The sequence below is a fragment of the Gouania willdenowi genome, unplaced genomic scaffold (assembly GCF_900634775.1).
Source record: "Gouania willdenowi unplaced genomic scaffold, fGouWil2.1 scaffold_275_arrow_ctg1, whole genome shotgun sequence".
NCBI lineage: Eukaryota > Metazoa > Chordata > Actinopteri > Blenniiformes > Gobiesocidae > Gouania > Gouania willdenowi.
The window spans coordinates 773,175-801,038 of NW_021145033.1; the positions used below are offsets into that span (position 1 = coordinate 773,175).

Sequence of the window (27,864 nt, forward strand, 5' to 3'; positions counted from 1 at the left end):
TTCAGTGTAGTGTGTGACCCTATATACTGGCATGCTTACCATCACCACAGTGCCCTCCACAGTGAGCACACCTGTTTGGCTTTGCACTGTGGAAAGGTGGACATCAGGAGAGGGGGGGTCCAGTAGCAGGCTCGCCTCACTCTCGATTGCCGTTGACACCTGCATTTGGGGTGCAGGGAAGAACCGTGTTCTCCTTGTTATTTTTAGGTGGTAGGGGGGCCCATTCACCATTAAGGAGTGGCCCTTCATGTAGAAACTATTCCCAGCACTAAACTGCTGGGAATACTCTTGGAAAAAGGTGGCCTTCACCACAACCACTCCATCCGTTACAACCACAACTCTATTGGTCCTTTGAGACGAGGGGACCACGTTGTCATTTTCTTTTCTCCATGTGATTACCCTGACCTCCTCCTTCACCTTTACCACCTTTATTTTTATCGGGGGCAGGCTGTCAAAGGGGCCAGAGCGTCGGCTGTGAATTAAATCCTGCAATGCCATTCTAAAATGAAAAAAAGAGGCATGTTTAAGTTGTGAATGAAACAATTACACAGTCATAAAATAAAGTCACATCAATGAACTAACAGCTCAGTGACTGGTTCCCATTTTATATCACACATTTATGGAGACTTTTTTCTCTAAAATTTATGTTTTGATCATGTTTGTTTTACAAATACAGAGTAGCCAGTATTAGTGCACAAAGTAACAATAAGTGCAGGCTCGGATATTTGTATACTGTATTTGATTTGAACTACATTTATATTTGACAAAGTGAAAGTATAGAATACAGTTGTTTGACATGGTGTGTAAGGTGTTTTTATTTAACAAAAATATATACAGTAAATATTTAAGCTCCTTCTGCCTTTTCCTGCACTGTATATCTATTTCTGAGATATTATGTATAGATTTTTTAGTTGTGCAAATTGATAAATAAAATTAATTCATAATTACATTTTTAAAATAATATTTTGTAATTATCTTAAAATCCCTTTTTTAATTTCTATAAATATTATTTATTTATCTAAAAAAAATGTATTTCTATTTTGACAATTTTTTTAAAACAATTTAGAAAATATCATTTTAATCAGTTTTATTATTATTATTATTATTATTATTATTATTATTATTATTATTATTATGGCTATGAAATGCACAAAATGCTGACACTGTCAAACTTTGTGCCCATAGCCGAAAACAAACCACATATTCAGACTCAGGAATAAAACGCGTCCGCTGGTGTCACATTTTCCATGAAATAAGCACTTTTTATACACTGCGATTTTGTTTTTGGCCTCTAGCGGACTCTACCCATGAGGGATGCACATATTCAGACCTTTCTGCTAATATTTATTACGTGTGGCCCGATCCGAGCATTTCTGGAGTTTTCCTAAGTGTTTCGGTCTTTCACACTGCTCTCTCCCATAGGGTTAGGGTTAATACATGGAGGCGGTGCCTTCCTTCTCACTCGTGGGCGTGGTTCCAGCGCCTCTAACTGACACGCCCCCAGCGTTAGAGAGCAGAGGGAAGTGCTTGTTTTAACATGATTTTGAGACTTAATTTGATATACTTAACGATTTGTTTCATCTTTCAGATTTGGCTCAGTGGTCAATGACACATGTTTCTGTGGTGTGACAAACTCATAACACAAATGTATTTGTGCTTTACACGGACTTTAAGCTGGGGGAGCTTTCAGGCTCTGCAGGATTTGAATCCATGATGACATGTTACTAATACTAACATTTGTTATTGTGGTCCCAGCAGCTCTTTGGTCTTGCCCGTGTTGGAGTCATTGAGTGTGTGGACAGGTGTCTTTTATACAGGTACCAGTTCAAACTGGTACAGTTAATATGGGTAATGAACGGGGAATAGTAGGGCTTCTTAAAGAAAAACTAACAGGTCTTTGAGAGCCAGAATTCTTGCTGGTGATCAAATACTTAATGTATGCAATAAAATGCATTCTTTTTTTGTTAAATCATACAATGTGTTTTTGTGAAAAGCTCTTTAATTCTAGTGTGAACGACCACTGAAGCAAAAAGAAAGGACTGACTGTGTTGTCTACAGAGATAAACATTCAATGTCTGAGGACATTTGGCTGGACCCAAACAAACACTTAGTGGTCACATGGTTTCTATCTGTGGATGGTGCTTACTTATGATATTACTGATAGAACAAATGTGTTGCTTTCTCAATATTTATGCCTTATATCTTTGATGCAATAATCTTTTCATAAAAATGTATTTCTTTTTCAATGTGGACAAGAAAGAAATGTATTTTAATCTCTTGAATGAAATAAATAAATAAACCTCAATGAGAGACCCTTCCATTCTCTTTTAACACATAAGAGGGAACAAAGCAGCAACGTATTTTATGGAGAGATAAGTTAAGACATTTTTGAAATGAGGTATTTGTAAAATAGAAATCTTAATTGTAAAGGGATAGAGAATAATGACAAACACAATGTATTATGAAAACCACAGCTATTCTAACATACAGTACATGTTTTTGGGCTATGTGAAGAAGCCAGAGTACTAATAGAGAAATACCACACAGGCATGATGAGAACATGCAAACTCTACACAGAGGGGTGTCAACCCCATGCAGGCCTGGCTGTAAAGTAAAAGAGCCTCCTTATTTTATTGTTAATGACATAGAGATGGCCAGTGTATCGTGATTCAACATATATTGAGTTTTGGCGATATATGTTCATGCAATACATTTTTATTGCACTTTAATGAGATGGAGCGTTTGTGTACATGAAGTGTACAAGTGTATGTAAAGATAAAGGAGTGAACAAGGGTTCATTAGCATGTTAGCTCTCTGAAAAGCTTCAAATCTTTCTAAACAGCTTCTGTAACATCTCACAGCTTCTCCATCAGCTGCTCTGCATTTCATTATGAGGTGCATTCACTTTCCCCAGGAGAGTGTGGGAAAATAGAGTCTCTATAGGAAACCCTAACATATGATCCCTGATATCCAGGTTAGAAGAGTGCTTAGATTGATCAGAAAGAGCTGAACTAGTTTGATCTAAAACACTTCTTTATCAAAGTCTCCTCTTTACAGTAGAATATATTCAACCATTAGCAGGAGGCAGAAAATCCCAGGTTGAGTGAAGGCAGCACAGGTGCAGGTGGTTAATTGTTCACCCTCTCCTCTCTGTGTGACCTGACTCACTTTGACTTTCACACGTCATTGAACACTAACTAAACCAGATACACAGACTCATTGTGACCCTGTATTGACTGTGTTTGGGGCCAATCAGCATCACTTCTAGATTGTGGATATCCATCAGATGGTACTATTGATATGTTCAACAGTGATAAACAGTGAATGAAAGCTGCTTCAACTGTTTACTGTTATTAATAATTCAACTTCACTTCCTTATTAAGAGATTTTATGAACTCACCTGTTCACTGGTGTTGTGGATTATCCTGCAGCTGCTCCCAGGGTTTTCTCCAGTGCTGTTGAGCGTAGGGGACCCCAATGTTGTAGTGATGGAGCCCCCTACGCTCCGTTTTCAGCAATGTTGGGAGATTTTCTGTTGTTTTTTCATTTTTTAATCAATACTATCGTAATAATTGTTGCACACTTGGACACAAAGGGACTTCCAGATGTTCACGGGTTGTTTAAACTCATTTTTTAATCTGAATAATCCAGAAAGACATACATCAGCCTCACCGTCTATTTAATACAGGCGATCTGGACGGATGCTCCAGTCTTTACCTGAGGACCCCTGCAGCCCTTTAGCTGCCCCTGATGCTGCCTGTGTGTATGTAATAACTGTCCATGTATATAAGCTCTGAGGAGAGCAGACAGTCTGTTCTCCTCAGAGTTTACAGACTGGAGAACACCACCATGTAGTAGTTTTCATTAAAATCCTACATGTCCCATGATTCTTAGCTCTTCTCTGTAGTCCTTGTTCTCCTGGGACGTGTTTTAAAGGTGTTTCTACTGTCGTAGCTGGTCTGTCAGTCTCTCCTCTCATGATGAAGACCAGGGGTGGAGCAGCCATTTATAAAGTTTATTAAATTCATTTACTAAAACCATGATAAAGCTGTTATTAGGTCACTGATTCTCAACATGTGGCTCTTTATGTCTTCATTTTAATTATTATTTCCCCAGAAAACCTTAAAAAGGGAAACTTTTTAAACCCTTTTTTTTTTTTATCCTTTTCTTTGGCTGCTTTACAATTTTCTTTGTCCCATTTTTGTCCCTTTTCCAAAAAAAAAAAAATTAACACTTTTTCTTGTTTTTTCAGATTTTAGCTCCTTTTGCCAAAAAATATCGCTTTGTCCTATTTTTGCTCCATTTTTCTAAGTTCTTTTTGACACTTTTATTCAATTTTTGTCTATTCTTTAACCATTGTTAACCACTTTTCATCCAAATAATCAACCTTTGGCCCAATAAATAACACTTGTTTCCTTTTTTCCTACATTTTGCCTCTTTTTGTTCCACATACCTGTTTCCTCTTTTTTGTCATTTTTTGCCACTCTTGACTGTTTTTGGTCCATTTTAGACACTTTTCACAATTTTCTTGGCACATTTTTGCCACTTTTGGACCATTTTTTACCACTTGTTATTCATTTTTCATCACTTTACTCATCACTGTTAACTCTTTGTTTACCTTAGTCAAATGGCTGGCTGTGATTGGCTGATCACCATTCACTCAATCTAACTGGATCAATACATACTCAACAATCAATTCCTCTGTAAAAAGTGAGGGAGATGATTTTTAGTTTTAATTAAAGTGTGGATGATGTAAAAAAGACAATTATTCTGAAATGTGTTGGTTTCTGAACCATTTTATTGTTGATGTAACAAAGATCTTAGAACTCTCACATTAACAAATAAATGGCTTTGATCACCGTGCTTTCCTTTTGTTGTCATATTGGAATAGTTCTTGTAACGTTACACAACAGATGGATTCACTCAGAAAACAATATACAGATATATATATATATATATATATATATATATATATATATATATATATATATATATATATATAATCTGCCTTGCTAAAAATATTGACCCTCCAAAAGTATTAGTATTTATTACTAACACACAACTACAGAGATTACACTGAACTAGAAAAAAAAACAAAAATAATTATTTCCTGAAGATAATGTGACGATGAAACACATGCTGAACTCTGCATGAAGGAATGATTTTTTAACAGAAATAAAACATTATTTTTTACATAAATAAGTGAAATATCTTTTAAAATGTTTCTTTTAAACAGATTAAAATATATATTGTTCAGTGCATGTTTAATAGTTTTTTTCTTACTTTATTAATATAGTTTAAGTGAAGGCACAACACGTTTTTTTAAAGAAAAAAACTTTATTCACATTGTTCCATTATTACAAGGTTTCAAACAGTTTTAAATTAAACTTTAGCCTCGAGGTGTGGAAATATATTCAAATGTGAATGACTATAAATAATAATAATAATAATAATAATAATAATAATAATAATAATAATAATAATAATAATAATAATAATAATAATGGTAAAAATTCAACATCTCTTCCTATTTTTAAAAAAAAAAAACGTCACTTCCGGTACGTTCTTAGCGTGCTAGCACCATAGCAACAGCATAAAGCATGATTAATGTTGCCAAAACAAACAAACTATGGATCCTATAGATAAACTGAATAGATACCATAGAAGTTAAGGATACGTTTTTCATTAGTAATGTCATCAAAACAAAGCTCTCTTAATATTGCTGTTTACAAAGGGTTGACAGGTGGTCATGTGACCTGACGTGACGTGTAGGAACAAATTCAAATGTGAAGGAATATAAATAAAAATATTGATAATGAAAAAACAAAGCAAGAAAATAATTACAACATCCAATCGCCCTGTGCGTGGATATTTATCTGCTTTTGGTTTGGCGTTTTTTGGCGTATATAAACCAGAATGTACCGGAAAAAATACAGATGGTTTAGATAAACCGAATGGATATTATGAAAGTCAAGGGTACATTTCTCACAAGAAATGTCATTAAAACTATTCTAAAGCTACAGTCTATCTTGAAATAAAGCAATTTGCCACTAAAATATAGAGATTTCTGCCGTTGTTTTTGAAGAGTCAGCAGTGACGTGACCTGACTTCAGCCCGTTGATATTTGTGCAGTTAATGCACGACAATACATCGTGCTGTTATTGCACAAAGACAACACTTTATTCATGCTCTAATAGCATGAAATAATAGATATACTGTTGTGGTGCTAATGCATGAACATCTGTGAGACTGGGTTGATTTAAAGCTGCAGGTTGTTCTGGCTGCACCAGGACACCAGTCGGTCTGTCTCCACCTGTAGGTGGACTCGTCTCCATCAGAGATGAGTCCATGATGGTCGTGTTGTCCACAAACTTCAGGAGTTTGACCACCTGGTGAGAGGAGGAGCAGATGTTGGTGAACAGGGAGAAGATCAGAGGAGAAAGACCACAGCCCTGAGGAGATCCAGTGTTGATGGTCCAGGAAGCAGAGATGGTTTTTCCCAGCTTCACGTGCTGCTTCCTGTCAGACAGGAAGTCTGTGATCCACCTGCAGGTGGAGTAGTTATGATCATAAACAGACTATTTATTATTAATGTAGGTTTTGTTTCAGATTTATTTGAATAAAAAGTTATTTCCTCCATGTTGAGCTACTTTTTTCCTCCACCTGGTTTTACTGGATCCCAAGCTGATGATATTTGAACCAAAAACATCTGGACCAAACATGTAAATTTCAACTCACAGCATATGAAACGTAATCCTTGGCTACACATATTTAAATATACATTTCCATACAATACATCTGAACCAAATATTTACAGTATCTGAATCAAAGGGAAAATCAGATCATTGTGATCAGGTGCAAATGAGGAAAATCATCAAAGAAAGGATATATTTTCTGTTGTCATGGTAACTGGCTTATTTCAGTTATATTTTATCAGAGAACAAAAGGTTTGAAATGTTTCCCTATCCTGACTCTCACAATGTGACGTCCAACTGCAGTGAAGGACCAGAGGAAAGTGGACATTGTGGGGACATGATAGCAGACATTACAGTCTGGACGACCTTCAGCGCTCTCTTCTCTGTGGTTGGATGTCCTGCTTGTGCTGCTGTTCTCTGGGAGTTGTTCAAAAGACACAAAAGAGGAAACTATGTCACCCCCAATGATGTCTTCATGCTCAACATCACCATCATGGACCTGCTCTTCTTGTTGTTCATCCCTCTTGGGTTGTTTAACTTCCTTTTCTGGCTTTTCCAGCCTGTCCAGATGTGGAGTGACTTTCTGTATGATTTAAACCTGACTGGACGACCTCTCCTCACGGCCTGCATGTGTTTTGACTCCTACCTGGCAGTGGTCCACCCAGTCTTTTATCACACCCACAGGAGTCCAACTGTTGGCATCCTCGTGGCTGCTGCATTGTGGGCCATCACTTTAGCTAAAGAAACCATTTCCACAGTCATAGATGAGCTGAACCACAGTCCCTGGACCATGTTTATGTATGTCATAGCTCTCCATGTCATCATCATCTGTAACTCCTCAGTACTGTGGACGCTGAGGAAGTCTCACAGTGGAAGGACGGGTCTCCACCCAATGAAGAAGAAGGCTCTGCAGATCATCACCAACAACATGATAGTGACCGTCGCTGTTTACCTTCCTCCTGTGATGGTTTACATCGTTGGCAACATGAGAGGTTTCTGCTAAGGTAGGGGTTCTCATCTGGTCTCACCCTGGGACCCACATTTTACCATGGTCATTCAATTGTGACCCAATTTTTTTTTTTTAGAATTCAACCACAAATTATTTTTTTCTCAATTATCTGTTGAAAACAATCTTTTTTAAAACATAAATCTCTATATTTTCCTGTGTAACATGCATTTCACAGCATGAAATACAAAATAAAATTTCTTTCAAAATAAAAGACAAGTCCAACATGAGAAATATTAAGCATTCATTTATTTGTGACCAGCTGTCCGTGACCCACCCAGTATAGGTCTGTGACCCACTTTTGGGTCCCGACCCACAAGTTGAGAATCATTGTGCTAATGAATCTAACAGGAGATCAGACCTGTTCATAGAATATATGCTTTCTATTAGGGATGGGCTATATTATCAAATGTTATATTGGTTTTTCCACAGATATTGAAAAAATACTGTATGTGCTGTTGTTTAAGACAACATAATAAAAATGAAAATGAAAAATATATGAATTATATTAATTTTTCAAAATCTAAAATAAATAAATAAACAAATAATTGATTAATTAATAAGAAAAAAATATTCAAAAACAAACATGACTTTTTCCATTACTGAAGAAATTGGAAATTTAGTGTTGGACAATATCGGATATCAGCAAAAAGCTAATATTGAACTTTCTATAGAGTAGCACATTTTATAATAAATACAATGTTATTTAACAGAACAATCCACTCCTGTCCTCATATGTGTCCTTTAGCCATAACATAACATTATTGTCAGAATGGCCTCATGGGTAGCCTTAAAAAGTAGTCCAAGGTTCCAAAAATGCAGTCAAGTGTATTTATTTACAGTTAAAAAAAGTGCATCAGTATTTCTGTTTTCACAACATTTCATATGAAAAGTGTGTGTTCACATTGTTATGTCTAAGGTGGGCCCATAATAGAAATATAAGGTTTCATTAGCCAGGACAGAAATGAAGCTGTTAATAGGGGTTGGTCAGTGACAATTCATATAAGCAAATAGTACGGTATAGTGGCTTCTTTGATGGAAATATTTGTATTGATTGATCATTTATTTTTTCCTTCAAAAGTCAGTTTTAGTCAGGTTATTGACATTTTCTTAGAAGTATTAATTTTAGATCAAAGCTCCACAAATGGCATTACACAGTGAAGGATCTGATAAAAGCACTTTGGTGTTTGGTTTGCTCACAGGTTCCAGTCAGTTTTGATTTCTGGTTATTGTTCACTGGTATTAAATGTTGTAAGAATTGTGTTACAATAAATATCATTTTAGACAATGTTGATATTTTTGTTTTCTTTCCACATTAATCAGAATCAGAATCATCTTTATTCGCCAAGTGTATGTTGTACACACGAGTAACTTGACTCGGTCAACTGTGCTCTCTCCAATAGTGAAAACATTCAATAATAAACAATCAACTAGAAAAGATGATAATAAGTATAAACATAAGTATAAATATAAACAGTAGTTAGACTAGAATGTGCAAACTCGATAAAATAACAAAATAATAAAAAAAAAAATAATAAAAATAATAATAAAAATAATAATATATAAAAAATAAATAAATAAATAAATAAATAAAAAATAAAAATAAAAAATAAAAAATAAGATAAAAAGAAGGAAAATAATAGAAAAGAAAGATAATAATAAAATATATTAATAATAAAAGGAAAATAGTGCAGTAGAGCATTGATAAGTAGTGCAGTAGAACATTTAAATTAAAGGTATGTACATGAACATTCTCAGTGTCAGATTGATCCAGGGTTGTTATGTTTAGTTCCAGGGTTATTTCACAGAAACAGGTCTGACACTCTTTGACTGTTTAGTGTTGATCACAGTGACAGCCTGGGGGAAGAAACTGTTTTTATGGCGGGTTGTTTTGGCGTACAGTGATCTGTAGCGTCTGCCAGAGGGGAGGAGTTTAAACAGATTGTGTGCAGGGTGTGAGGGATCTGCAGTGATGCTACCTGCCCGTTTCCTGACCCTGGACAGGTATAAGTCTTGGATGGAGGGCAGATCAACACCAATGATCTTTTCTGCAGTCCTGATTATCCTTTGTAGTCTGTGTCTGTCTAGTTTGGTTGTAGATCCAAACCAGACAGTGATGGAGGTGCACAGAACAGATTGAATGATGGAGGTGTAGAACATTATCAGCAGCTCCTGGGGCAGGTTGAACTTCCTCAGCTGACGCAGGTAGTACATCCTCTGCTGTGCCTTTTTCCTGGTTGTGTCTATGTGGGAGGTCCACTTCAGGTCCTGTGAGATTGTGGATCCCAAGAACCTGAAGGAGTCCACGGTAGCCAATTCCCTATTTAAAATGGTAAAGGGGGGGAGTGGGGGGGGATTTCTTCTGAAGTCCACTGTCATCTCCACGGTCTTGAACGGGTTCAGTTCCAGATGGTTCTGACTGCACCAGAGAGCCATTTTTCTTTATTGTACATTATATTAACTGTCATCAATGCCTTTAATTGTAAAACAATATATTTTCCCTTTGGTCTGTATTTCCATCATAAGTTTGGTCTTAAATGTTCTTAAGGAGGTATTAAAAAGTCATAAATATATATTTTTATATTCTTCCTACCTGTAGTCACCCTGTATTTATCATCATCATGCTTGTAACCTATGTGAATAGATGCTTGTAAAATAAAAATGTACACATTGTTTTTTTTTTTACATTTAAACTTTTATTAAACATCAATTTCAGATGCACTCCTGGCAAACAAACATATTCATATTAATAATTCATATTTTTGAATATTAATTCTCATTTGTTCCTCTACAAAATGCATCTTGTAACTGTAGAGGATGATGACATCATTTGTCACACATACATAGCAGAGAACAGAGAGTGACAGTGAGGAGGTCATAAACTGATTAATATTTTCACCCTCATGGACCACATGGTCAGAATGCTCTGCCAGATGTGCTCCAGTGTTTAAGTCGTGTCGTTACTACAGTTCTTCAATCACTTTCTAGCATAGATGGCCACAGACAGAGCGATGCCACCAATGGCTACTGCAGTGGCACCAAGCAGCCACTTCCAGCTCAAACCCCATGCTGACTTGGCCTGATGTTTGTGGGTGCTGGACGAGTCCTCCAACATCTTCTCATCCATGGCCCGATGTTTGTGGGTGCTGGACGGGTTCTCCAACATCTTCTCATCCATGGCCTGATGTTTGTGGGTGCTGGACGGGTTCTCCAACATCTTCTCATCCATGGCCTGATGTTTGTGGGTGCTGGACGGGTTCTCCAACATCTTCTCATCATCCTCACTGTGCTTCTTCATCATCGTGGAGACCTCATCGCGGATCGTGTTGTTGCGTGGCTTCAGGTCTCTGTGCTGATCAAGAACATTGCCTTGCTCCCTCTTGCAGGTGGCCAGATCAATCTTCTCAGTGGGGGGCAGCAGCTTCAGGTCTGGAGCATCAGTAGCTTCCATGAGCGTAATTTCAAACTCAGCTTCTAACTGAACCTGGAAGAGCGCCTTCTCTCCCATTCCCATGAGTCGCACCGCCACATCCAGTACCTGATTCACTTGCCCATCTCCCAAAGTAAAAGACAACTCCTCCTCGCTGACCAGTTTCTTAATCTCCTTTTTCATCAGACGTGTTATTAGATGAATCTTCACAATCTGTCCAAGATGTGGCCTTCCTCCTCCAGCCTGCAGCACCTTTTTCATTAGGACACCATTTTTAAAGATATCTAACCACTCATCAGCAGGTGGTTGGGGGTCAGTTTCTCTCCTCATGGACTGACCCATGACAATCTTATTCCCACTCTTCATGACTGGTGCACTGTCACTGCTTTGGTAAACAACCTGAAACACAAGAAAACATATTATAAGTAGATTACCATTATTAGCTGGCAGCTTCTGAGCAGGGTTGGAGTCAGTTATAATTGTAATCATGTAATTGATAATTAATTACAAAGATGGTGTAGTTATAAATGTAATTGTAAATATAAAAATCTGTTGCTGTCGTAATCTCAATAAAAACTAGTTGAGTTCAGATAATTTACTTTGTAATTGTAATTGCAATGTTTATTTAATGCTAAACTGGTGAACATGTTCTCCACATATGTAGTTAAAATATTATTAAAATTTTTATATCAAGCTTTCCCACATTTTACCATTTTAAAAGTGTATTTTACAGCTGACTTAAGACCCGTTATCATATGAGATGCTAACAGAAAGCTAACACAAGAGAAAGATGAACTTTTATTAGGTTATCTATTTCAGGCTCAGTATTTCTGAATAATTGTAAAGTAAATGATAACGTACTGTAAGTGTAATTTGATTTCTGAGGCTAAAAAAATAATTGTGATTTAATTGTAATTGTAAAAAATGCTGGTCACTGTAATCATAATGTACTTGTTGTTAGATTGTCTTCTGTGCTAAACGATGGTAGCACCATGAGATTTACCATTTAAGAGCAGCTTAGTATTAGTGTCTCATCTGTGGGAAGGATGTTAATTCTGGGACGTATCAGTCTTTCTTTGAATCAGGGGCTGTTCCAGATGTTTCCTATTCTCTCCTATCTGCAGCTTTGGGCTTTCACACTATGTCTGTGTTTTCTCTCCTGAGAAAGTATCTGCTCTGTGAGCTCTGGGTTTTTAGTTCTGCCTTTTGTTCTTTTTTTTGGAGTTCTACTTTTTGCTGTTCCTTTGATGTTCTCTGATGTGGAGTTCTTCCCCAGCATATCAACGGTTGTTCTAAACTCCTCAGTGGCCATAGTTACATGATGTTTTTTTAAATTCAGAATGAGTTATTCTGCATTAAATCATTCTGCTTCATGTTTACATGGTAATAGTAATTCCAGAACTGAGGTTTACATGGAAAACCGGTTTATTTGGCTTTAGTTAATTCCACTTTAGGTCTGGGGGTTGGGAAGGCTCTGATTGGACAGGGGGAGAACATGACGTAGAAACACAACCAACATTTTATTGTTGGCTGTAACCAGTGTTGTGCTAGTTACTGAAAAAAAAGTAACTAGCTACCGTTACTAGTTACTTCATTCACAAAGTAACTCAGTTACTATTTTGATTACTTACACCAAAAAGTAATGCGTTACTAGAAAAAGTAACTATTTATTTTGAGTCATTTGTGTCCATACAGCTTCATATCAGTGCTGTAATACTATAATAATCCCCTGTTGATCAACTGCTATAAAACAACCATAAATGAAGTGCATATAAAGCACAAAACAACTGCTCCACAATTAAAACAATAATTTTTCTGCCTTAGCACAGCAATGTACAGTAAGCTGTGCATATTTCAGGTGCACATTCTGCTGTTGAAAATGCTTATAAAATAAATGTGGAAAAACTAATTCACAGCATGTTTTTCAGCTACACAATGCTAAACATTTCAGGCAAATGAGCTGCTGTTAGCAGTGACTCAGCAGTAGCGACAGGCTGCATATTTACAACAACATACTGTGCAATAGTTTGGCTGACCTGTCCCTGGATAACAGTCACAGTTCGTTAAGATCCAGCCGCAGCGTTAGCTTAGCTTCACTGATGCATCTTTTGGAGACAGACAATCTCTCCTCCCAACTTTCACATTAGCTACCACCCCCAGTCCTCTGGACAGGCGGAACGGTCCAACCACACGGTGGTAGGAATCTAAAGAAATATGTCTCTGCCAACCAAAAGGACTGGGATGTCAAACTTCTCCTGGTCCTAATGGCAATCAAGACAACGCCGAACAAATCAACCGGCGTCCCACCTTTTTTAAATGATGACGGGCAGGCAGATGACTCTACCCACACACCTCCTGTACCAACCAGGACAAGCTAACATTGCTACCACCTACACCACTCACCAATACATGATCGATCCTGAGAACCACCTCCAAGCTACGTTCACGTTTGCTCTAAAACACCTCAAAGAGAGCACTAAGGGCCATAAAGCCTACTACAACCAAAAAGCCTCACTGGAGGAACTACAGGTTGGAGACAGAGTCTCATATTACAGTTTTGCTCAAAAACGATCATCATGCAACCAAACTGGTGAAGAAATTTCTTCCCAAATGGACCGGACCCCCAAATAAAGATTCCCAGCACAAAGACCAAACAAAAGCTCAAGTGGGTCCACCAAAACCAAATTAAGCTATACAGAACAACAAAACTAACAGACTAGCCGTCAATCGCGAGCTGAATAAACCCTAAGAGCCGAGATATGGCATTCCTAATTAGCCAACCAGTCAATGCATTCAATAACATCTACCACCTCAAGGACATCGTAAACTAGAAACTAGGACTGGAATCTACTACAAAAGCTCTATCCAACCTCTAATATACATGTGGTTTACACCAGACATGACCCTAGTCATTGTAATTATTCTCTGTCACATATATCTACCTTCTGCACCGCCGCTTTATGCCTTAGACACACCAGGAAAGTACAAGACCAAATCAATCGATCACATATTCAAACACAACCAACCCAGATCCGAGGGTGCACTTTGCTATAATAGGGGAAACCCCAATTACATCACAGAGAAAACAACAATATATATTGAATATTGTCATTCTGGTTTTATACATCAAAGCATCATCTCAAGGCAAGGGCAAAATATTGAGATGTATATTGTATATCATAATACAGCTTGAAAATATTCAGACATTTAAAAAAGGCCATATCGCCCCGCCCATTTGACGCAAAAAATATGTCGACGTAAATGTTTTGTATTGATGCATCGTCCCAAACATATATGTTGTCCCACACCAGTCCAGAATTGATATGATGCACAGGAAATCTGGCCCCTAATCCGCCAAATGCTTAGAACGAAGAAGATCTTATAACCAATAATGGAGTTTGCACCAATAGTGGGAGGAGCTTGAGTCGTTCCAAAGATCTTTACAATATCAGCTCATTTACACAAGATTATGACCTAATATGTAAACACATTTAGATTAAAACAAGCAGTATTTACTCACTGGATTGTGGAAAATCACTAAATTAGTCATTAAAGTTGACATTATTATTAGAAACTCACCTTGGTCTCAAACGTTGCTCACTGATGACAACCGTTGGTCAACGTTAATCTATATTATTAAAGCTACTTTAGTCGTTTCTGACGGTGCAGGAGGAGATTCTGTTGAATGATGTAGATTCTGCAGCTTTTATCTTAGCCTGAGTTGCCATGACAACCTGTCAACATTGAGCTTCCATTTACCCTGAGTTGCCATGACAACCTGTCAACATTGAGCTTCCATTTTAGCCTGAATTGCCATGACAACCTGTCAACATTGATCTGTTCGAAGTTGCCTTTTGTGATTAAATGTGTGTCATATTATCATAGGAAGATCAAATATATTAAATTAAATAATGCAAACACACACATTTTACTCCTCATAGTGGATATACTGTATGTATAGACTGTTACATCAGGCATAATTACTACCAATGAGAGAGCGTCTTATACAACAATAGAAAACTAATGAACATTTTACTCACCAGGGGGCGCTGTTGGCCAAAAACTTACATATAAGTCACTTCATTGAATAAGTCACAGAGGTGTAAAAAGTACTGATATATCCTCAAGTACAAGTACAAGTAAGTCATACATAAAATACTCAAGTACAAGTAAAAATTAGCTCAATTAAATAGTATTTAAAGTTAAAGTTACTAGTTACTTTCACCCCCACAGTTATTGTTGGTTCTCTTACATACAGTAAACATCTCATTTAGAAACCATAAAAAGGAAAAAATATGTCTTCCACAATTGGAATCTAATTTATTTTCCACAAAGGCATCTGTATTAAATAAAAGGTTTGTCAAAATGTAAATTTAAAAAAAAAATAATAATAACACAAATAAATTCAATTCACAATAAAAAAAATAAAAAAAATGTATCAGGCTCCAAGTATAGATACATTTATAAACTCTAAAACTGAGAAAATAACTGGCGTTCAATGCTGTTTTGGCACTAATCTGATTAGTTGGCTATGATCTAATGCATTACGTTTAATCTGATTAGTTGGCTATGATCTAATGCATTACGTTTAATCTGATTAGTTGGCTATGATCTAATGCATTACGTTTAATCTGATTAGTTGGCTATGATCTAATGCATTACGTTTAATCTGATTAGTTGGCTATGATCTAATGCATTACGTTTAATCTGATTGGTGGGCTATGATCTAATGCATTACGTTTAATCTGATTAGTTGGCTATGATCTAATGCATTACGTTTAATCTGATTGGTCGGCTATGATCTAATGCATTACGTTTAATCTGATTGGTGGGCTATGATCTAATGCATTACGTTTAATCTGATTGGTGGGCTATGATCTAATGCATTACGTTTAATCTGATTGGTGGGCTATGATCTAATGCATTACGTTTAATCTGATTGGTGGGCTATGATCTAATGCATTACGTTTAATCTGATTAGTTGGCTATGATCTAATGCATTACGTTTAATCTGATTGGTCGGCTATGATCTAATGCATTACGTTTAATCTGATTGGTGGGCTATGATCTAATGCATTACGTTTAATCTGATTGGTGGGCTATGATCTAATGCATTACGTTTAATCTGATTAGTTGGCTATGATCTAATGCATTACGTTTAATCTGATTGGTCGGCTATGATCTAATGCATTACGTTTAATCTGATTGGTGGGCTATGATCTAATGCATTACGTTTAATCTGATTGGTGGGCTATGATGTGATGCATTACGTTTAATCTGATTGGTGGGCTATGATCTAATGCATTACGTTTAATCTGATTGGTGGGCTATGATCTAATGCATTACGTTTAATCTGATTGGTGGGCTATGATCTAATGCATGACTTTTAATCTGATTAGTTGGCTATGATCTAATGCATTACGTTTAATCTGATTGGTGGGCGATGATCTAATGCATTATGTTTAATCTGATTGGTGGGCTATGATCTAATGCATTACGTTTAATCTGATTGGTGGGCTATGATCTAATGCATGACTTTTAATCTGATTAGTTGGCTATGATCTAATGCATTACGTTTAATCTGATTGGTGGGCTATGATCTAATGCATTACATTTAATCTGATTAGTTGGCTATGATCTAATGCATTACATTTAATCTGATTGGTTGGCTATGATCTAATGCATTATGTTTAATCTGATTGGTGGGCTATGATCTAAAGCATTACGTTTAATCTGATTGGTGGGCTATGATCTAATGCATTACGTTTAATCTGATTGGTGGGCTATGATCTAATGCATTACATTTAATCTGATTAGTGGGCTATGATCTAATGCATTACGTTTAATCTGATTGGTGGGCTATGATCTAATGCATTACATTTAATCTGATTGGTGGGCTATGATCTAATGCATTACGTTTAATCTGATTGGTGGGCTATGATCTAATGCATTACGTTTAATCTGATTGGTGGGCTAGGAGCTAATGCATTACATTTAATCTGATTGGTGGGCTATGATCTAATGCATGACTTTTAATCTGATTAGTTGGCTATGATCTAATGCATTACGTTTAATCTGATTGGTCGGCTATGATCTAATGCATTACGTTTAATCTGATTGGTGGGCTATGATCTAATGCATTACGTTTAATCTGATTGGTGGGCGATGATCTAATGCATTACGTTTAATCTGATTGGTGGGCTATGATCTAATGCATTACGTTTAATCTGATTGGTGGGCGATGATCTAATGCATTACGTTTAATCTGATTGGTGGGCTATGATCTAATGCATTATGTTTAATCTGATTGGTGGGCTATGATCTAATGCATTACGTTTAATCTGATTGGTGGGCTATGATCTAATGCATTACATTTAATCTGATTGGTGGGCTATGATCTAATGCATTACGTTTAATCTGATTGGTGGGCTATGATCTAATGCATTACGTTTAATCTGATTGGTGGGCTATGATCTAATGCATGACTTTTAATCTGATTAGTTGGCTATGATCTAATGCATTACGTTTAATCTGATTGGTGGGCGATGATCTAATGCATTATGTTTAATCTGATTGGTGGGCTATGATCTAATGCATTACGTTTAATCTGATTGGTGGGCTATGATCTAATGCATGACTTTTAATCTGATTAGTTGGCTATGATCTAATGCATTACGTTTAATCTGATTGGTGGGCGATGATCTAATGCATTACGTTTAATCTGATTGGTGGGCTATGATCTAATGCATTACGTTTAATCTGATTGGTGGGCTATGATCTAATGCATTACGTTTAATCTGATTGGTGGGCTATGATCTAATGCATTACGTTTAATCTGATTGGTCGGCTATGATGTGATGCATTACGTTTAATCTGATTGGTCGGCTATGATCTAATGCATTACGTTTAATCTGATTGGTGGACTATGATGTGATGCATTTGTTGTTGTCTGGTCATTTCATTTTTTGTAGTTTCACAATGTTGATCATTTTAAAACAGAAAATAATTCACTCAGTAGTGGTTGGTGTAGAAATGTTTTAAAACGTACTTGTACAAATAAAATTAGTGATTTATAAATATACTAAAGTACGAGTACCCATCAAAGCAACTCAATTACAGTAATGTGAGTACTTGTAATCCATTACTTTCAGCTCTGATAAGTCACATACCAATATTTTTAAATGAAAAAGGTGACATATTACAGAATTTACGGTATTTCAGTCAAACAAATATTCACTGCTAGTCTATGATAAATATCTATAAAACTTTTCCTCTTTGTTCCAAAAACACCCTAGAGCGGATTAGACAGTTTGTGATGCACTTTTTTACGTTTGCATGTGTGCATTAAAGCATGTTAGTGGATTATCCCCCGCTAAACTAGTAGATTAAGGCATCATTAGCAGATAACAGATGAGGATATGCTAACGTTACTGGATAAACATAGCAACACAGCGTTAATCGCAAGGTTCAGTTTTAATAATGCCATTTCATGCAACAATGTGGAATCATAGAATATACTATTTTGCTGTAGTAAATTAAATGAATGAATTAGATATAATTTTAGGACATAAAGGTCCTATGCTATGAATCTAGATAATTGTATCCTGGATTAATCTCCATTAACGGGCGTCAACTAACCAAACATTCCCTGTCAGAGAGAAGCTGTCCTATGAAGGTCGATAACAACACGCTAATTGAAGCCAAGTGTTCTCAGCCTGGGTACATGCGTGTTCACATGAAAGGGGTGGAGCTAGCAAAGTCTGACCAATCACTACAATGGAGAAAAATGGCAAAGTGAGTTTCTTCACAATGGTGATGACACGTGATGATAAAAAAACGTGTGCTGTTGTAATGAAGGGAAACTGATCGCTGTCCGTTATCAAAGCAGGCTGACTTGATAAGTGATAAAACCATTCATGTTGTGGGTTAAAACTACTAATAAATGGTTAATAATATGATGAACTGTATTAACACATCTATAGTAACAGGTTATGTACCACAGACCTTTAAAACCACTGTAATCAAACCTCTCCATAAAAATGACTTGTCCAATTATAGACCAATATCTAATCTCCCTTTAGTTTCCAAAATTTTTGAAAAAGTCATCACAGGTCAACTATGTGATCACCTACTTAGGAACAATTTATACAGAGCTTTCAGTCTGGCTTTAGAGCCAATCACAGCACAGAGACTGTCTTAGTAAAAGTAACCAATGATCTTCTCTTAACCTCAGACAGAAGGTTGATCTCAGTTCTGGTTCTCTTAGATCATATCTGTCAAGTTTTGGATTTGAAAATAAGAGAAATTTTCTGGCGCCCACTACGATCCGTCCCACCCTCCCAACTAAGCTCCAGTATTCCTTATATTTTAATATAGATGTACAATAAATCTAAAATACCCACTTGTCAACCACTTACTAAATACAATGATGTGATTAGAATCTGGTAGGTCGACCAGTTACGTGTTCATGTGACACTCCACATGAACACGTAACTGGTACCAGTCACATTGTGAACGACTTTAACAAAGATTTAGAAAAGTTTAAAAAACACTTTTGTTTAAATTGTAAAAATGACTTAGAAAGTTGATTTCATCACTACCAGTGGTAATAATACTGAGTATTATTTAGTGTTTGTCTAAGGTTATCAACCTATTCTGTTTCCCTTTTTAAAACTATTTAAGAAAATAAAAGAGAAAAAAGGAACAAATAATCTTAGTTTTCCCTTTGCTTCATGTTTAGAACCAAGATATTTTTCAACTTTGATCAAATCAGTGAAAAACCAACAACTTAATGTGTCTGTGAAAAATATATAATCTGGTAAAAATTCCATAACATCCCTTAACTTGAATAAAATATATAATGGCATTATTTTTGTATTATTGTGTTTTTGTAATGTGTTCTTTCTTCCCCCGGCTCTTTCTTTTATGTAGAATCTATTGTATCTTATTAATAAATTATTTTATTTTTCTAATAATTCTGCTTTGCAAATCCAACAAATTATAACATAATTGATTTTTTTTATTTTCCAATACTTGAGTTTGATTACATTAAGTTTGGTTTAAAATTTAAGGGTAAGATTTATTACAACTATATTTTAATTATTGTATTTTTTATATTCATAAATGCAGATATTTAAAAACAAAGTCATGTTTGTCACATTTTTAATGAGTTGAAATTATTCATAAATATTAGTTTTATGTGTTCTAAACCTGCTGCCAACATGGCAAATTATGGAAATGTGTGTTTTGAGTTTTCTCTAGGGATGTAACGATTCACTCAACTCCCGATACAATTCGAGTCACGATACTGGGTTCACGATATGATTCTCTCACGATTTATTTTACAAAATGGGACTGTAGACAAATTTTTTTTTTTGGGAAAAAAACTAGAAAATACTATACTATTTTCCTTTTATTTTTCATTGTCAAAATAATTCCTTGATAAACTATTCAAAACAATGCAATTTAACTAAAAATAAATCTTGAATGAAATAAATAAAGGAATAATACAAATGAAAATGAAGCCTATTAATTTAAATTCTGGTTCTATAATAAACAATGTAAAACTGCATAATAGTTATTTTTCTTTTAAAAGTGCAACTGAAAATGTATTTTGTGCCTTAACAATTGGACTTTAAAAAAAAAAAAAAAACCTGATTACACTGATTTACGTCATATTTGTTTGGACCAGCAGAGGGCGCTGGTAACCCAGTGGTCGGTTGGCATGCAGATATCTTGCAGTGAAGAAGAGAAGCTATGCTAGCAGACAGAGCTCATAGAAAAACGTGACTTTTACAGATAATCAAGTAATATTACAGATATTCTTATTAGTCCTTTGAGAGGCTGGTATTGAGCCACCTGAAGGACATCACAAGACCCCTGCTGGACCCCCTGCAGTTTGCCTATCGGGCAAACAGGTCTGTCGAGGATGCAGTCAACATTGGACTGAACTACATCCTGCACCACCTCGACTCCCCAGGGACCTACGCTAGGATCCTGTTTGTGGATTTCAGCTCTGCGTTCAACACCATCTTCCCGGTCATCCTTCACCAGAAACTCACCCAGCTCACAGTGCCGGCCTCCACCTGTCAGTGGATCACCAACTTCCTGACTGACAGGAAGCAGCAAGTAAGGCTGGGAAGCATCACATCTTGCACCCGGTCACTCAGCACTGGCGCCCCCCAGGGGTGTGTTCTTTCCCCACTGCTATTCTCCCTCTACACCAATGACTGCACCTCAGGGGACCCCTCTGTGAAACTCCTGAAGTTTGCAGATGACACCACCATCATCGGTCTCATCCGGGACGGGGACGAGTCTGCCTTCAGACGGGAGGTGGAACAGCTGGCTCTTTGGTGCAGTCAGAACCATCTGGAACTGAACCCGTTCAAGACCGTGGAGATGACAGTGGACTTCAGAAGAAATCCCCCCCCACTCCCCCTCCTTACCATTTTAAATAGGGAATTGGCTACCGTGGACTCCTTCAGGTTCTTGGGATCCACAATCTCACAGGACCTGAAGTGGACCTCCCACATAGACTCAACCAGGAAAAAGGCACAGCAGAGGATGTACTTCCTGCGTCAGCTGAGGAAGTTCAACCTGCCCCAGGAGCTGCTGATCATGTTCTACACCTCCATCATTCAGTCTGTTCTGTGCACCTCCATCAATAAAACTAACAACAGCAGTTAGAAACACGCTTATGAACTAAGATATATTACATTAAAATACTACTTTGCTTGTGAACTGGGATGTGGGGATGTGTTTATACAAGTTGGATCTGATCCCATCATCAGACAGTGGAAAATACAACACTGCCAATAGAACTAACAACAGCTGGATTACCCTTGATGTAGAGACAAAACAAGGTGACATTGTGGATGAAAAGGGAAGAACCTTCCAAACACCTTCGAAAGAGGAACTATTCTTGAACTGGAGGAATGCTAACAACGTCTGGCAGGGAACAAGGCCAACACAAACAAAGATAGAGAGGACAACACTGACTACAGATGAGAATACACAAAAAAGGACGTTCAGAAGAAATCAAGAATGTTTTGACCAGAGAGACATGTAAACCCATGTAAATCTGCGATGGTAAAACAGGGGACGGGAACCGGATAAGCAAACTGCTTCTCTCGTCTCCTTTTTCGGCATGTACAAAAAATGTAAAAAAAAAAAAAAAAAAAAAAAGTGAATGTAACCATGTCGGAAATAAACTGAATAAATAAATAAATAAATAAATCACTGTCTGGTTTGGATCTACAACCAAACTAGACAGACACAGACTACAAAGGATAATCATGACTGCAGAAAAGATCATTGGTGTTGATCTGCCCTCCATCCAAGACTTATACCTGTCCAGGGTCAGAAAACGGGCAGGTAGCATCACTGCAGACCCCTCACACCCTGCACATAATCCGTTTAAACTCCTCCCCTCTGGCAGACGCTACAGATCACTGTACGCCAAAACAACCCGCCATAAAAACAGTTTCTTCCCCCAGGCTGTCACTCTGATCAACTCTAAACAGTCATAGAGTGTCAGACCTGGTTCTGTGAAAAAACCCTGGAACCAAACATAACAACCCTGGATCAATCTGTCACTGAGAATGTTCATGTACATACCTTTAATTGAAATGTTCTCCTGCACTACTTATCAATGCTCTACTGCACTATTTTCCTTTTATTATTATTATATTTAATTATTATCTTTCTTTTCTATTATTTTGCTTCTTTTTATTTTATTTTTTTATTTTTATTTTTTTTATTTTTATTTTTTATTTATTTTTTTATACTATTATTATTATTATTATTATTATTATTATTATTATTATTATCTTGTTATTTATCGAGTTTGCACATTCTAGTCTAACTACTGTTTATATTTATACTTATGTTTATACTTATCATCTTTTCTAGTTGATTGTTTATTAGTGTTGTGGTGGTCAAGACCGGTCTTGGTCTCGAGACCAAATTTTAAAGGTCTTGGTCTTGCCTCGGACTCTGAAGCATTTTGACTCGGTCTTGTCTCGGACTCGGGATTTTCTCTCAAGACCGTTCGAGACCAGCACTAATTCCTGCTATTTTTAAACTTTTTTATAATGTGATAATAACACGGAGAAGAACGGGATAAAATAATCCTTTATTCATTATTTAATCCACCCTGTATAATGACCACAACCTCCCTTAATGTGACTGAGTGACGTGTGTGACACACTCATACGTGTGTGGCTATGGTGTCAATTTGGACCGCGGAGCGCAAGGGAGAAATGAACTAATCACCGGTAAAAATCCCAGTAAAACTCCAGAAAACAATCACCAGTAATAAATATTATCTCCCTGGTAAAGACAGTAGCTCTAACAACTGGTAAAATGATAAACTGATGATATTACAGCCTGTGAAGGCTGGATAGGGGACGCACTTACTCTGCTTCTGGGTCCTAGTGCCAGCCGAGCGGTGAAGCCTGTTCCATTTACCGTGTGTACTGAAGTCCGTGTGTGTTTAATAAGTCCGTGTGTGTTTAATAAGTCCGTGTGTGTCCGTGTGAAAGTCTGCATGTTTATGCATCTGTCCATCCACTCTTTTCATTATATCCATGTCTTTTAAGGCTTTATTACATAATGTCGGCTGTAGTCCGGGCCGCCGCCATCTTGGTTTATGTCGTCACCAGCGCGTCATCGCCGCAGAGTTGCACGAGCATAGAATGAGTTAAATAACTGTAAAGAGGTCTTATATTAGTCTATTTTCTTTTTAAAGTGGTGTTTTTTTTGTGTCTTTAGACTCCAATTACATTTATGTATATAATATGTTCCCCACAATATAAACAGGTTCACAATATAATTATTATTTATAGTTTCTGTTTCTACTGTATCCATAATAATAATAATTCTCAACAAGAACTATTGATTAATTTGTTACATGACTGTTCCAGGGTTTGAGTTTGTTTTATTTAGTTTCACATCTACCTGTAGCTCTTTGTTTTTTAGATTGATGACAACTTGTTTGTAGTTTTATTTCAGAAAGTTTCACTTTTACAGTTACAGTTGGAAACCTTTGTTAATTAAATATCCTAGTTATATTACAGCAACCAAATTAAACTATATCAACTAAGTGAATTAATAAAAATGGCCTGTTTAAAGGCTTTTTCAAACTAAAAAATTATCTTGTGAAATCTGTGACCTGTTAAACCTGAACAACTCAAAGAATCAGAATCAAGAATCATTATTTCTTGGCAGAAATGCTTTTAAACACTTGCTGTACATTCAGCTGACATAAAAATCTTGTTTTCAAATATGTAGAATAATTGTGAATTTATCAGTAGCAGTAGTAGTTTTAATATTTTAGTTAATTTTTTGCAGGCACCTTTTTTGTCCGTCAAATGTATTTAAAATAAACTAAAATTAAAGAGAGATGTTATTTAACTGTTGAACCTTGCCATAATTTTATTTATTTATATATTTTTTTAAATTGAAAAAAAAATGTTTATGGTCTTGGTCTTGGTCTCGGCTTGTCTCGGTCTTGGTCTTGACTCGGTCTCGGCTCCCGAAAGTCTTGGTCTTGTCTTGGTCTCGGTGCAATCTGGTCTCGGGCAAGTCTTGGTCTCGGATAGTGTGGTCTTGAACACAACACTATTGTTTATTATTGAATGTTTTCACTATTGGAGAGAGCACAGTTGACCGAGTCAAAATCCTCGTGTGTACAGCATACACTTGGCGAATAAAGATGATTCTGATTCTGATTCTGATTCTTTCGGTGCTTAAGGGGTAATGAATCATTTATTAACATATTTAAGAGTAGAAGGCGGCCAGAAAGAAAGTATTAGCAGACTCCGCCCGCTGCCTACACTTGTGGATAGCGCCCTCTGCTGGTTAAAAAAAGTACTGCGATTCAATTTTCAGAAAATCGATATCAACCGTCATACCTATAAATCGATTTTTAACTGCCTTACGATTAATCGTTACGTCCCTAGTTTTCTCTGATTTATTTTGGTTTTTGTTTATTTTCTGTTTGGTTTTTAATTGTGATTGTGTTTTGATCAGTTTCTGTATATATATTAATGTGGATATTATTTTATTTTTTTAAAACAAATATCAACCTAATCAGTCTTTTATTATTATTAATAGTGTAAAAAACTTTACATTTAGGGCAGAAATAAACCTACTTTATTTACATTATAAACATTAATTCCCAGTACTGTCCATTTTAACGTCTGTCTGTTGTGTTTTCCTGCAGATATAGATTTAAGTGAAGTGTCTGGTTGGATCTAATCAGAGAAGCTGTTGAGTCTGAGAAAAATAAAGAATAAAACATTTTAAATGAACCTGACTGAGTGTGTTTATTACACTTATAAAAATGATACTGTGGTCGATCCTTGGTGTTACACATTAGTTTTTATTCCTGTGGAAATAGTGACCAAACATATCAGTTTTTAAGTCTGTGTTGCTCCGTATAACAAGCACTGTTGACGTCTCACTCTATTGGTGACTGACGTATTTCAGAACACATATTACAAGGTGATCAAGTCAAAAACATTCAAATTACAATCATGTGACTATGTAATAGTTCATCCTATAACCAACATTGTTCACCAACAGTAGTTATACTCAATTAACTTCTTAACAGTATGTATACTCATTTAAATGCTTTTTAAATCCATATTTATTCTCTCATGAACAATTTTACCTTTTTAACTTAACTTGTGACTGTTTTTAACTCACCAGTATTTATTATTGTCTCTGTCTAGCTCTATGTTACTCCACAATGACAATAAAATATAATACTGAAATTGTATCTTCCATATAAACAATCATTTTTATATAGGACAGGGTTACATGTCTGATATATTGCTCCGCTCTTATTCTGAAAACCCAACCGGAAACGGTGTACTGTAACGCTGCAATGCGTGCAGGCTTTACCTTTGTTAGCACAGTTAGCATCTGTGGCATTAGCCTCTGCTCATTCATCCACACAAACCAAGTTTTAACTCCTCTCAACTCACTAGTTAACCAGAACTCTCATTCCTGTTAGTGCTACTATCTACAGTTGATTGTTTCTCATTTTTATAAAATAGTTTTAAATATCGTTTTTATCCTTTTTAGCGCCACGTTGTCGTACTCAGTTAGCACTCATTACAACGTCTCTCTCGTCTCCATTCATCCAAATCACTGTATTTCAGTCACAGTCTAAGGCTGATACATGTTATATCTCTTCTGGTTATGGTTTCTGAGCATCTTACCTGTGGAAATAGTGAGAAAACAAAGCAGTTTTTAAGTCTGTGTTGCTCCGTGTAACTAGCACTGTTGACGTCTTACTCTATTGGTGACTGACGTCCGCTATTGACACCAAATGCCCACAGCTCCACCTACTGGCCAGGTACTGCTACTATGTAAAATATACCCAGACCTGCTAGAAAATAATTAAGTTACTCAGAGAATAATAATAATAATAATAATAATAATAATAATAATAATAATAATAATAATAATAATAATAATACAGTACTTTTAACATGTTTTAAAGTCCTTAGCTGTTTTTATGAATTCAGATGAATCCAACTTTTAAATAAATGGGGGCAAAATATTTCAATCAAGTCTCTTTAATCATGTCTCTGAAAACACTCAGTGTCACATGTAAATATATAAATGTATTTAAAGTAAATATAAATGATATTAATATTTTAGTATCTATAAGTATTTTATTAACGTGATATTTCGTAGCTGCTGGTACATGGGGTCTCCACCACTAAGCCCACCAAGGTGATCTCACAACACCTGCAAACATTAAACTAAAGACAAAGATCAAAAAGTTGACCAGGACCAACACTTAAAGTGGACCAGACACACACCACAATAATTATAAAGAGCTATTAGAGGCAAACATTGTCCTCAGTATTAATAACAGAATAAACTCATATTTGATGTATGATCAGGTAAAAGTAAGAACAGACAATGAACAACATTAACAAAGAGTCAACTTTAAAAAGTACTGTAGAGATAGTGAATCCTGAGATGTAGTGTAGGGAGAGCGTCCAGCCCTAGCACACAGTATTGTTTAATCCATCTACACTGTCAGCAGATGATAGAGCAGCAGTCTAGGAACTACAAGTCACTGAAATATTAATAAACACAATAAGGCCAAAACAGCAGTAACAAGCAGTTAGTCTGTACCAGTGAGACATTTTATATCAGATTATTATTGTTTTTACACAGCGTAGCTTCACTGTTTTTATATCTTTTTAACCAACCTACATCTTTTTATTAAAAATAAATAAATCCAAGGCTCATCACTAATTAGAAATGTAAATAAAAACATTAACAACAAAGTCATGTTAGTGCGCTTAACAAAATATAAAGTCCATAGTAAGAAAGAAAAAACCCAACAAGAAGAAACTTTGAAGCCTATATTTACAATATACAGTTATTTTTAGCAAAGTGTCTTTAATAGGAATCAAATAAACACAAAGAACAAATATTTTATGATCTTTAATATTTCATCTTTCAAATAAAAAGTGTGATTAACAATCTACAGTTATTCTTATAAATGTTTTGTTTGCTATTGTGATTTTTCACATTTATTTTTTCAAATAAGAAGTACAATAAACAATAGCAGTAATTATTATCATTTCTTCCATCTTTTATATTTTGCATACTTGATAGACGTCATAGGAGGGATAAAAGCACGTTTAAAAAATATTGAATATGATTAAAACTGCAATTAAATTTATTTCTGTTAAATATTGTTT

At 36.0% G+C, this 27,864-nt stretch overlaps 2 protein-coding genes across 4 annotated transcripts; one reads left to right on the forward strand and one right to left on the reverse strand.

The window, feature by feature from the left end:
- The first annotated feature begins 7,032 nt into the window (after window positions 1-7,032).
- On the forward strand, window positions 7,033-7,698 carry LOC114459254 (G-protein coupled receptor 35-like). Its single transcript, XM_028441572.1, has one exon. It carries the CDS (start codon window positions 7,033-7,035, stop codon window positions 7,696-7,698), a length of 666 nt encoding a protein of 221 aa, XP_028297373.1.
- A 2,760-nt stretch (window positions 7,699-10,458) lies between these two features.
- Window positions 10,459-26,510, reverse strand: LOC114459225 (peptidyl-prolyl cis-trans isomerase FKBP8-like). Of its 3 annotated transcripts, none has more exons than XM_028441555.1 (2): window positions 26,359-26,510; window positions 10,459-11,530 (listed from the first exon to the last, which is right to left on the reverse strand). In XM_028441555.1, the coding sequence occupies exon 2, from the start codon at window positions 11,495-11,497 to the stop codon at window positions 10,679-10,681; it is 819 nt and encodes a 272-aa protein (XP_028297356.1). In that variant the 5' UTR covers window positions 11,498-11,530; window positions 26,359-26,510; the 3' UTR covers window positions 10,459-10,678. The 3 variants fall into 3 exon arrangements, with proteins under 3 accessions (XP_028297356.1, XP_028297355.1, XP_028297353.1); XM_028441554.1 differs by lacking the exon at window positions 26,359-26,510 and adding an exon at window positions 14,711-14,845; XM_028441552.1 differs by lacking the exon at window positions 26,359-26,510 and adding an exon at window positions 12,135-12,748.
- Window positions 26,511-27,864: the final 1,354 nt, after the last annotated feature.